General features: G+C 45.9%; 1 protein-coding gene across 2 annotated transcripts in view; it reads right to left on the bottom strand.

The window, feature by feature from the left end:
• The window catches only part of NCAPD3 (non-SMC condensin II complex subunit D3), a 30,453-nt gene that overhangs the window by 16,679 nt on the left and 1,263 nt on the right, over nt 1–12,511 (bottom strand). The window contains exons 3-15 of one of the 2 annotated variants that reach the window (XM_074162549.1): nt 11,715–11,877; nt 9,748–9,926; nt 8,858–9,031; nt 8,487–8,548; nt 8,134–8,221; nt 6,981–7,114; nt 6,209–6,281; nt 5,472–5,597; nt 5,046–5,298; nt 4,461–4,544; nt 4,223–4,306; nt 1,204–1,277; nt 143–277 (exon numbers count right to left, since the gene is read on the bottom strand). In XM_074162549.1, the coding sequence (XP_074018650.1) occupies nt 143–277; nt 1,204–1,277; nt 4,223–4,306; nt 4,461–4,544; nt 5,046–5,298; nt 5,472–5,597; nt 6,209–6,281; nt 6,981–7,114; nt 8,134–8,221; nt 8,487–8,548; nt 8,858–9,031; nt 9,748–9,926; nt 11,715–11,877 (1,629 nt within the window). The remainder of the gene's footprint in view (nt 1–142; nt 278–1,203; nt 1,278–4,222; nt 4,307–4,460; nt 4,545–5,045; nt 5,299–5,471; nt 5,598–6,208; nt 6,282–6,980; nt 7,115–8,133; nt 8,222–8,486; nt 8,549–8,857; nt 9,032–9,747; nt 9,927–11,714; nt 11,878–12,511) is intronic. The other variant, XM_074162550.1, reaches the window with a different exon arrangement.

The following is a 12,511-nucleotide window of genomic DNA, read 5'->3' as shown; positions in this document are numbered from 1 at the left end:
AAAGGTAATAAAAAAAAAATTAAAAGACAGTCATAAAATGAAATCTGCTGAATGAACAACTGATTTGGCTGTTTCCTCCTTCTTTTAACCCACAGTTTGCTCATCTCGGGTCTGCGTAAGAATTCACGGTATTTTTTCTCACCACGAGGAGCTCCGTTATAGACTGCAGGGCCTGTTTCCGCACGGAAACAGCGGGGTCCCGGCAACGGTCTTGAAGGGTGGACAAATCTTCTGCAGTGCAAGGGATGACTTTGTGCTTCAGGATGTTCATAAAAACCTGGAAGCCAAACACCGGCATAACTTTGTTTGGGAATACAGGCCACGCGCATCGGGTAGCAAATCAGAAATACAATCTACCCCCTACCAACTTCAACTAGAGATTAATTTATCTCAGCGAGAGTGAAACATCACATTAGCAATTTATGAGTATTGGGCACCACCAGAGATGTAGAACAAAACAGAAAGCATTTTTTTCAGTCATTCCGGTTTCATAACAGCATTCGGATAGAGTGAATGTCACAATTTCCCCTTGAAAATAATGTGTCTCTTGTGTGACTCATGTCTTTTACCTGGTAATAAGGAAGAGGGGATTTTGTTTATTTTTTCTAAAATGAAAAAGCATCAAACCCAAGCAATTGTAAAGCCTTAACTCGAGAAGCTCAAATCAGTGTGTGAGCTGAGGAGGAAGAGCTGGAGTGAAGAGGACTAACAGAGGAAGGCAGTCAACAGCAGATGATGAAATTTTCCTTGAAGCATTATCTTTAAAAGCTAATGATCTCATTAAAAAAAAAAGAACAAAAAGCAAAGCAACGCGTCCCTCCAAAAGAATCTGGATATAACCTAATCTCTTTGTTAACAAGGTCAAAACAAACTGAGCAGCTAATATGCTTCAGTTTATACGGAAGTCGTTTAATTGAAATGCCTATTGACATTTGAAAAGAGCCTCTCTTTCTAAATGACGGAACGAGAGAACGCCAGCAAGAGTACTAGAAAAATTTTCCATCATCATGCTCGCATTATTTACTTATGAGGAATTAGCAAGCGCGACCTCCTTAAGGCCTGGAGGCTCTCTGCAGGAATAGCAGGAAGCTACAGGTGGGCAAGGTTCCATACAGCTCGTTACAGTGCCACTGCCTAATTATTTATTTTTAAGGGCATTGTGGGTAATGACTGGGAACAGGGGAGCAGGTGAAAACACCGTACCTGGAGAGCAGATTTCCTCACGTTGGTTTTCTCATCTCCAGCTCTCAGTCTCAGCATGGCCATGATTTCTTTTCCTGTCCAAAAACGTGATAAAAAGAAATTACCCCAGCGCCACTGAGCAGCTCTAACACAGGGAACACGGTTGAGGCAGCGAGGAGGAATCCAGCTCCGAACAAAACCGAGCAGCAATTTCTTGCCTGAGACTTTCAGAGAGGAGGAATGAACAAAGCAGAATTAAAACCCACCCAAAATAATCCAGAATGAGGCATAAGCCAGAGGGAAAAAACCCAAACAAACCACAACTGAACATACAGGGCCACAATCAACTATTGCTCACCTTTTGAATCCCTCACAGGGACTACTGACAAGCTGGCAATATTGATTTCAAGTATTTCACCATTGCTTTTAAGGTTTCTATTTATTGCTGTTTGTTAGGTTTCTTACAGCATTAAGATTTCCCAACTATACATCAAATTTAGAGACCTGTTACTTCGAGAGATTGAGGTGGAGATCCACTCTGCTGCCATTAAGAGAGAGAATTAGTCACAGGGAGCTAATCAAAAGGAGTTTGAAAATAAATTTTTACTAAAGGAAGGAAAGGGACTTTGATCTGACAACCCCAGGCAACGCTCCAGGCTTGGGGAAGAGTGGCTGGAAAGCTGCCCAGCAGAAAAGGACCTGGGGGTTTTGATGGACAGCTGGCTTAACATGAGCCAGCAGTGTGCCCAGGTGGCCAAGAAGGCCAACGGCATCCTGGCCTGTGTCAGGAACAGCGTGGCCAGCGGGAGGAGAGAAGTGATGGTGCCTCTGTACTGGGCACTGGTGAGGCCTCACCTCGAGGGCTGTGTTCAGTTCTGGGCCCCTCACTACAGGAAGGACATTGAGCTGCTGGAGCGTGTCCAGAGGAGAGCCACCAAGCTGGTGAGAGGTCTGGAGAACAAGTCATAGGAGGAGAGGCTGAGGGAACTGGGCATGTTTAGTTTGGAGAAGAGGAGGCTGAGGGGGGACCTCGTTGCCCTCTACAACTCCCTGAAAGGAGGGTGTAGAGAGGTGGGTGATGGCCTCTTCTCCCAAGGGAATAATGACAGGAGCAGAGGAAATGGTCTGAAGTTGGGGCAGGGGAGGATTAGATTAGATATCAGGAAGAATGACTTTACAGAGAGAGTGGTCAGGCACTGGAACAGCCTGCCCAGGGAGGTGGTGGAGCCGCCATCCCTGGAGGTATTTAAGGAACATGTAGACATGGCACTTGAGGGCATGCTCTAGTGCCCGAGATTGTTGGTTTTTGTTTTTGTTTTTGTTTTGGTTTTGGTGTTTGGTGGTTTGTTTTCGGTTTTGGTTTGTTTTTTTTTTGTGGTTGGACTCGATGATGTCAAAGGTCCCTTCCAACCAAGAAGATGCTGTGATTCTGTGATTCTCTGTGATCTGTGCTTTCTTAAAGGGCAGCTGTGATTGCATCTTCCTCCTGATGGCAGCTTGACAGCAAAAGCACTGAACCTTTTCATTGCAAGATCTTGCCATTAAAATAGCCCAGCTCTTGTGAAGGTGATCAAATCTGCTAAAATAATCACACTTCGCCAGTTGACATTGATTTTACTCACCGTGACATAGAAAAGAGAGAAAAAACAAAAACAAAACCAAAAACCCCAAACGACCAACCAAACAAAAAACCTGAGCTCTAACTGGCTGAGAACTCTCAGGGGAGCGTACTGGCTGTACGCCGTTGGGCAGTGGTAATTCACTTCACCCCGCAGATTATCCCTACCCTTCTTAGCTGTGTGCCCTTGTGCATTTCGCCCGGTCTGACTATCCTCGGCGAAGATTTATTTCCCTTCTAGAACACGAGCTGCTTGGTCTTCACAGAAGTGCAAAATGAGCAGAAGCATAAGCCAAAGGCAAGCGGGCGCCAGACAGCTTTGCTAATGCACCTTGACTGCCTCGGAGAGGCCGGTGTTTCAGCTATTCTCCCGAGCTCCAGACAAGTCCCTTTTCATCCAATCCTTTTCCTAATTTGTTTTGCCAAGCGCCAAGCGTACGCTCAGCTGGGTATCGGATACAAAACCAGGCCCCCTCTGCCACAAGGAGCCTGCAACCGAACGGGGAGTACACAATACCTTAAGTGGCCTGGAGGAGGGTTCTGTCTGAGAGAGCAGATTAACGGAATTTATCAGCCAAATGGTTTAAAAGAAAGCTTTCAAGGGAGAAGATTGGAGCCTGGCTGCTGGAGATAGGGAGGGAGATCCCGTGCGAAGAGCAGCACGAGCCGTGTAACAAAGACAGAGGGGCAGGAGGGGAAGCAGGCAGAGAATTGAACTGTCAGCGGTTCGAGGGAGGTGAGCGGCGAGAACCGAGAGCAGAGATACCGGCGGGGGCCTAAAGGTTGGGAAAAGCTTTCACACGGAAGAGGAAAAGAAAGGAAGAGATTCACAGAAGGAACATCCTGGCCACAAAAGGCCAACTTACGCGCCGATTTCATGCTATCAGTGAATTAGAACTAGCTGCTTGTCACCCCGTGTCAGGCCGTTTAACCTCACGCTTTGCTCTCAGCTCCAGCCAATACTTGGTGTTGCAGAGAAGGGAATTCTTCCCTGGCACAACAGCACCAGGCAAAGGTGCCAGGGCTTATTGTAGCAAAAAATATATTAGTTCTTTGTGCGCTGGAGCAAGAGATTTAATTACCCTTAAATTTATGGAATTACAAGTATTATATCCCACATCAACTACCATCCTTTTTGCAAAGAACAAATTACCTGCTTTTCAACAAGTGTTGCCACCACATTAGTACAGACGAACACGGGTATTTCAAAATTAAATGTATTTTTCAGACTCGAGTGGAAATAGTACTTCTTTACGGCTGGCACTTCCACCCCTTTCATCACCCCTAAGTGTTTTTTAACAGCTCTACAGAAAGCTCTCGACAGTTTCTTTGAAAAATGGACCATGAATAGACTTCCGAAAGTCTAATTTCAATTAAGGTTTTGAAAAGTTATCTGAAAAGGCGAGTGTAATTTTGACGTACCGTCAAGCCCAGCGGTATCGCTGGTGTCTGCCAACTCGATAGTTTTGAAAGTCGGTAAGGTCTTCAGTGGATGGCTGGACACAGCTGAAAGAAAAGTTACAAGTTTAAGTACAAAAAAAGGCATATATTCACCCAGCACGATGGTTCACTGATGAACACGGAGCCTCACGCATGCCCTAGGTTTTACAGATAACCATGTTTTTAGAAAATGGCATGCCAAAAAAAGCCTGAGTCTTACTAAAAAGGAATGACTCTATACCTTCTGCATCAACTGTCACACTTCCAGTGTTTGTGTTTGCTTCCAAGACTGTACGGTCAGGGGCTGCCAAAAAGAAATAAAAAAAGAAATTAAATGAAGCATTTTAATTCTGGATATTCTGTCATTCCAATTTTTTTTCAGGCAAGTAATCTAACCGTAGGATGCTACGTGCAGGCTTCTGAATTGTGCCATCTGGCCTTTACCACACCTGAGGGAGTTCAGAATGCCAGTCACCAACAAAACAACTTAGCAGAAGCCAAAGGCAACTCAAGATTTAATCAACTGTCAGGCAAAACCAAACTTTTTTTTCTTTTTTTTTCTTTCAATGAGCAATTTCCGTTGTCTGTAAATATCCTTCAAAGGTATCTCATGGAGGAATCTATTTAGAACCAATATATGTGAATAAATCCCTTCCAAATATGAGGCTTCATGAGTACCACGACTCATCTATTATTTCTCATTATGAGACTACATGCAGATTTTTAAGCTCCTGACAACCAGCTCTCCCATCTCCCAGAAATTTCAGGAAATACTTGCACTATCTCATTTATCCATAATACTTACAGCTTTGTAATAAGTCCTGTATACTCTCCAAGGTAGCGGCAGCTTTCATTTCCAGACAGTGGGCAAAGCTGCTCAAAGCTTTGCTACGGACCACGGACGCTTTGTCCGAGCACCGGCCGAACACCATGACCTGCACCAGAAACTTGTGCTTTAGAAAATTCTGATGATCCAGGGACAAGGAGGCGTCCAAGTTCCTCTCGGGCACATCCAACAAAGCTAAGGCTACATCAAGAGCAAACACTCTGTAGGCAGTCTGGAAGAAAAAGCACACAAGGTGTTAATGTAAGCAGAGACACGGGCGTTGCTGACTCAGTCTACCCCCTTTTAGACACCACCAGCAACAACAACAACGCTATTCAGTCCTGATATCGAGCCCTTCAGCTTCAAAATCCTGCTGTATCTGGAACGCCAAGGGGATGTACTTACTTTAGTGTTGCGTGAGTATTTATAAAGCCAAGCGATGAAGTCAGCAAACTCTGCACTTGGGAGTTTGTTCAGCAAATTCACCAAGGCCTGCGCGGCGTACGTGCGATAATCAGCCTTGTCTGGGACCTGGAAAACAAGGGCAATTACATGGGATGACATTTCAATGCTCTGCTTTAGAAACCAAAATGGCTTTCCGGGGGTTAAGATAAATATTTTTTTTATTTAATGAGGTGATTCGGTCACATCCAGCAAGGACTGGGAGAACCATCCCAGCTTCTCTGGTCACTACTTCAGCGCCCACCCACAATCACGCAGCAAATTCCCCGAGGCAAAGGCAGAGCCTGGATGAAATCCCGAGGCAGTATTTCTACATGGCAGTCTTCAGATGGTTAGCTAGGCAAAGAGCTCTCATAATCCTCATTTTCCTCTACCAAAACAGGGGTAAAAGCAACAGCAAATTGGGGAAAAGTCAAAAGTAGGGTAGAATAAATTGTGAATGAGGAGGGAAGTGTTCACCCTCAGTCTTCTCCTAGAGAGTGACATTATTTTTAAGATGCCTGAAAATGTCAATAAAGATGAGCACCAAACGCAATCAGGCCGTCAAGGAATTTGCAAACGTTTAAAATCTTTTCATTCCTTACAAAACATTGTGAAAATGGATTTCCTGACTATTACAGCTACTGCAATGTAGCCAGACAGGAGTTCTTCAGCTTAAGGTGCAGCAAAGCGGAGCATACCTTGGTACAGATGTGCTGCAGTAATATCCGAAGAACAGGAAAAACAACTTCTTTCAGCTCATCTACTACAGAACTGCACGGAAGGAAAACAAGCAGACTTGAATAAGGCTGGGCTTATAGCAGAGCAAACCTCAAGTCGAGGACATTCCTGTCGGAATGCATTTCCAAAGTCAGGAAAAGTCCATGTTCTGGAATCACAAGCAGCAGGAGACACTCAGACCTACAAACTTTCTACATTTACCTTGCTTTGCAGGCAGAAAACATTTCTTTTAACAACTAGAAGGTCAATATGAAAAGCTTCTTTATTCTTAAACTACTTACTGTACGTTGTCTGGGGAATCTTTGCACAAACCATACTTTTCAAACACATGGATCCCCACAGCGGGGAATAACGAACAGGCAAAATACAGCTTTAAGAAGGAGAAAGCAAAGAACTAAGGAGAAATGAGCTCCGTATTAATCTTTTATCTTCTCTACAATACTTTGTAGTAAACTATACAACCTGAAAAACTGACACAAAGCAAAATACAGACGGCAGGTCCCTTCCCCTCACCGCCACTTCTCTGTCAAACAGAACCTTCCTTCCCCTCCGCCAGCAAGTTCAGAGAATTCCCATTACAGACATTTTAATTAAACCTCATTTGCACGAACAACTTCAAAGTCGGTGCCAGTTTGTCTCATCCCTTTATCAACTCAACAGCAAAGCGAAGGCACGCCAGAAGAAAAGAGCAGACGTACCCAGGAAGGGTAGTGCCAGAGCTCTGTACTTCACCTGATGAATTTTATAGCCTGATTCCTGGCACCGATCACGGCCGATGTGATGGCAAGGACGGTGTGCCTGGAACCTGCACCGCTTTCCAGCATAAGAATGACATTGAGGATTCGCTGGAAGACCCAACGAAGGATCTGGAAAGAAAAGGTTATTTTCAAGTTCATTTCAGCAGCAACTGGAGGCCACGGATAAGCATTCTGACCAGGATTATGAAATAATTTTGAGCTAAAGAAACTTAGATCCAAATAACAGCACCTGTCAAAATATGACTCCTGGCAGAATAATTCGAGGAGGCCCCATGAATACACACAACACCCTTCTCAGCTGTGACAGTTCTGAAAAGCTCGTGCTGCCTTAAGAAACCGAGGAGGTTGAAACACGCAGGTCTAAGGCTGCTAAAGCTGGGCAGACACTCAGATATACGTCAGGTTACCAAGCTCCAGGCTCTCCTGACTAGACAGTCGCTAATTCCCTGGTTTTCTAGCTCAGAAGGGTGTACAGAGATTCGCAAACACGGCAGCACAATCACACCCAACGCTCAAAAGCCCCAGCCACAGAAGCAGCACGCAGATAAGTGGGAGATGACGCTGCGCCTGGCGATTTAATAGAATCAAAATGTAAAGCCGCAGACACACTTCTGGTAGAACTGGATGTTCTTCCACGATGCCAGACTATTCTCTGAATAAGCATCAGCCCTGCTTACCATCATCTGCGCATAACACCTCCCCATCATGCTTCACTGCTGCTCAACAAACGCCACAGCACCCTGCCAAGCAGTGCTGGAGCTCCACCTAGCAAGAAACAACGACATTCCAGGCAAAAGCAGTAACCTGGAATTCTCTTTTTTTAAAATACAGAGATGTAATGCCACTGTAGCTGACTTCTGCTTTTGATTCATTTGCCACAGGAGTCACTACAGCGCAGAATTCAATGCCCACGAAATGCATCATCATACAAGTGGAGGGAAATAAAGACTGGGGTGGAAAAAAAGCATCTTGCCTCTGACCCAGCAAACACATGCCCAAAAAAGTAAAACTAACGTTAAAAAAAGTAAAAAACACCCAAGCAAAAACAAGGTGCAGAGAAGGAAAGAAACAACTGCTCCTTTTCAATACCGCAGCGAGCATTTTAAAGATTCTTGTCCAAATCCTACCTTGTCTTCTGTACCATGGAGAGGGGAACACAGTAATCGCAGTCCGTGGTAGGCCAGCTGGGGAATGTACTTGGCTTTGTTAACATCCCTACGCCAAAAAAAAAGCAAACAGATGTCGTCATATCTCGTTGGAGAAACACTTACTACAACTATTACAACTACATTTGCTCATTGACTGGAAACCATTCAGTATTCACTAATGTTGTTTACTGTTAGCTAGGTGGAACACGTTCTAATTATCTTTAGGGAAAGAAATCACTGCTTTCCTTTCGGTCCAAGCAGGAGAATAACACCAGCATCAAGCGCTTCGCTTATTCAAAGCACCGTTTGAAGATGAAGAGTTATTTTCTTACATTGCTGCTGAAAACTCCAGCTCGTGTACCACCGGCTCGAAGTTTGTCAGTTCGACAAAGATCTGCAAGGAAACAAAGGCAAGATGAGCTAATTCAGGTGAGGGGAAGACACGCAGGTCTCTTTGGATGCTTGGGGGGGGTCAGACCACAGAGAAGTAGGGTCTAACTTTCAAACCACAGCACCTGCCTTGAAGCAGAACATAAGGAGACCCCAAAGCCACAGGCTCAACACCTTTCCCACAGGGGACAGTGAGGACAGTCTCATCAGGAGACCAGCTTAGGTCCATCACTCCCGTGGCTCAGGAGTGTTCTGCAGCCACCAAAAGTTTGTGTTAAGAGGAGATAAGGTTCCTTGAGTTGAATCTTATTACCTGCAGGCACTTCTGCACACACTGGGGTTTTTCTTTTAGGGAGAACTTAGGGAGAAGTCTCAAGAAGTTTTTCAAAAGAAGGAAGATTGAGTTGCGAACTTGAAGAAGATCATCCGTTGAAAGGTAAACATTTTCACAATCCTCCTCCTCCTCCTCTTCCAACATCTCTTCCATCTATATTGGGAGAAAAGAGAAACAGCACCATCCTGTCCCACAGCACTGGCTGTGCTCTTCGCACATTTTGGTGCTTCACAGAGTTCTCAGGTTAGGTCCTACATGATTTCACATCCAAAATTCTACATCTTTTCTTTCCAATTAATTAACGCACTTAACGGTGAGGGGAAAAAACCCCCAACGCCTATGCCCTTCTTCCCTTGCTTGTCATGATCCTGCAGCACCCATGTTCTGATGGATTTCTGATGCGTAATCCTCAATTCCATTTAAATAAAAATAATCATATAAGTGTTAGAAGGAGCTGCTGAGTACAGCTAACCAAAGCATTTAGCCCTAAACTTCCCATCAGTAAGTTGGCAAGGAAACGCAAATGTCATTTGCAAGCTCGAATGTCTCTTGAAGAAGCCGATATAAATTAGTTTCTCCCTCTGCTACTGAGCTTTCTAACAATATGCCACAGACAAATAAGCTGTATCTTTTCTATTAGTCAGCAGCCGGGAAACTGCAGCTAATGTTGAATCATCAGACCTCTGAAATCCCTAATAATAGGTAGAGGATCAAGAGCGGAGCTGAATTGTTGAATAAAAGGTTAAAAATCAAAAAAGGGGTGAAAAAAAGGAAGAGTACCACACTGACCCAGACGTGAAACAGCTTGCCAACAATTTGCTTATTAATAATAGAGGTTTATGTCTGAAGAGATTACACGAAGGTCTTACATTGACAGTCCTGCTTGGTTTTCCTTTCTTTCTGTTTCTTCGTGCGTTGGTCTCAGAGCTTTGAGCCTGCATCTTCTTCCTCTTCCTCATCAGATCTGGGTTTTGAGGCCAACTTTTTGTCAGGGTGTGAAGACATTTATCAAACATCACTTGATGGAAGAGCTGGTTAGCTACGCTGCCTGCCCAAAAAACACAACATCAGCCATCTTCCAGACAAAACACAGGGAGCAACAAACCATCTGGCCATCTCTCCATGTGCTTTGACAGCCAAACAGATGGCCAGGACAAAGTCTGGGAGCCTAAGAGAGGTTGGGAGAAGAAAAAAGAATTGTTTGAATAAAGTCAAAGTGGATCAGGATGACATGTCATCAGCGATGGCATTCTCCAGTAGGATCACCAGCTGATCGACCCCTTCAAGCCAGTAACGTGCTGCACAACAAAGATCCAGCAAAACTCTAGAGGACACATTGGCCTCGAATACCAAAGGATGCTGTTGGGAATCAATGGCCAGAAAGTTCCAACTGCTGGTTATTTTAAACAAATACTTTTATTTTCACAAATGAACCTGTCCCAAAGCACTGGCACACTGCAATCCTCTCTAGTTATGGAAAAGGACCAGGAATAAGCTTCTGCCTTCGCCGTGTTTCGCTGTCATACCAGAGGGATGTGTGTGATTTCAGTGGTGTCCCCCAGGGGTCAATACTTGGTCCAGTCCTGTTCAACATATTCATCAGTGACCTGGACAAGGGGACCAAGTGTATCCTCAGCAAGTTCGCTGATGATACCAAACTGGGAGGGGTGGCTGACACCCCAGAGGGCCGTGCTGCCATCCAGCGAGACCTGGACAGGCTGGAGAGCTGGGCAAGGAAGAACCTCATGAGGTTCAACAGGGAAAAGTGTAGGGTCCTGCACCTGGGGAAGAAGAATGTCAGGCACCAATACAGGTTAGGCGTGGACCTGCTGGAGACAAGTTCCAAAGAGAAAGATCTGGGGGTCCTGGTAGACAGCAAAATGACAATGAGCAAGCAGTGTGCTCTTGTGGCCAGGAAGGCCAACGGAATCCTGGGCTGCGTAGGGAAGAGTGTGGCCAGTAGGTCGAGGGAGGTCATTCTCCCCCTCTACTCTGCACTGGTGAGGCCACAACTGGAATAATGCATCCAGTTCTGGGCTCCCCAGTTCAAGAGGGATAGGGAACTACTGGAGAGAGTCCAGCGAAGGGCAACGAGGATGATTCAAGGATTGGAGCATCTCCCTTATAAAGAAAGGCTGAGAGAGCTGGGACTCTTTAGCCTGGAGAAGAGAAGGCTGAGGGGAGACCTTATCAATGCTTAGAAGTACCTAAAGGGTGGGCTGAAGGAGGATGGAGCCGGACTCTTTTCAGTGGTTGCCAGTGAGAGGACGAGGGGCAACGGGCACAAGCTGGAACATGGGAGGTTCCACTCAAATATGAGAAGAAACTTCTTTCCGGTGAGGGTGGCAGAGCCCTGGAACAGGCTGCCCAGGGAGGGTGTGGAGTCCCCTTCTCTGGAGATCTTCAAGCCCCGCCTGGATGCAGTCCTGAGTAACATGCTCTGACACGCTCTGGGCAATCCTGCTTCGGCAGGGGAGCTGGACTAGATGATCTTTATGGTCCCTTCCAACTCTAAAAATTCAGTGAAATTCAGTGAAATTCAGCTCCCTGTACCGTTCAGACTCCTCTGTCGACCTTGTCACAGAGCTACCAAGAAGACACACGGCAACGCAGCCCCGGACTGAGACTTTATGACAGGAGACCAAGCTGCCGTCAGACCGTGACGGCTGCTCAGCCCTCAACAGCACGGCTGAGTTTCATCCCCGGGGATTTCAGGCAGATCAAGCGAACGGTTCAAAAGCCGTCACTTGTTCCACCTGGAATTCTTATGAGAAAAAGCTGATTTTGCCCGAGTGATGTTTTATCCAACACTAAAGAGGGACATCCCTCTGCTCACCTGGGATTTCCAGCAGTAGGAAGTACAACCCGGCGGCGTGAAGAGCGTAAATCCTCTGCTGTGCGCTAGCGCTTTTATGCTGGCCCGCCTGGACAAAGTGGTGCAGCACGGCCACGAGAGCATTGTGAGAGATGTTGTTTTCAGCAAACAAGGTCCAGATATTCTGAAGGCAAAATACACGAGTATTTGTGAGAAACGCAGCAATAACACGGCTCTCTGCAAGTAGCTGCTATTAACATTTTAACGGTTCCCACTGCAACCGTACCCCTATATATATAATACATATATAAATATGTTTTTAATAATTAGGGTATAGCGTATAATATTATTTACATGGATCTGCCGGAGTGGGGCCAGAGGAGGCCACGGAGATGCTGGGAGGGCTGGAGCCCCTCTGCTGGGAGGACAGGATGAGAGAGTTGGGGGGGTTCAGCCTGGAGAAGAGAAGGCTCCGGGGAGACCTTGGAGCCCCTTCCAGTCCCTCAAGGGGCTCCAGGAAAGCTGGGGAGGGACTCTTGATGAGGGAGGGGAGCCACAGGAGGAGGGGGAAGGGTTTTAAACTGAAAGAGGGGAGATTGAGATTGGATATTAGGAAGAAATTCTTTACTGTGAGGGTGGTGAGACCCTGGAATAGAAGTTGTGGGTGCCACATCTGTCCCTGGAAGGGTTCAAGGCCAGGTTGGACGGGGCTTGGAGCAACCTGGTCTGGTGGGAGGTGTCCCTGCCCAGGGCGAGGGGTTGAACGAGATGGTCTTTGAAGGTCCCTTCCAACCCAAACCATTCTATGGACTTTCCAT

Source organism: Numenius arquata, chromosome 22 (assembly GCF_964106895.1).
Source record: "Numenius arquata chromosome 22, bNumArq3.hap1.1, whole genome shotgun sequence".
Lineage (NCBI taxonomy): Eukaryota > Metazoa > Chordata > Aves > Charadriiformes > Scolopacidae > Numenius > Numenius arquata.
Note: the sequence above shows the minus strand (reverse complement) of the source record. Positions and strands in the feature narration are given on the sequence as shown.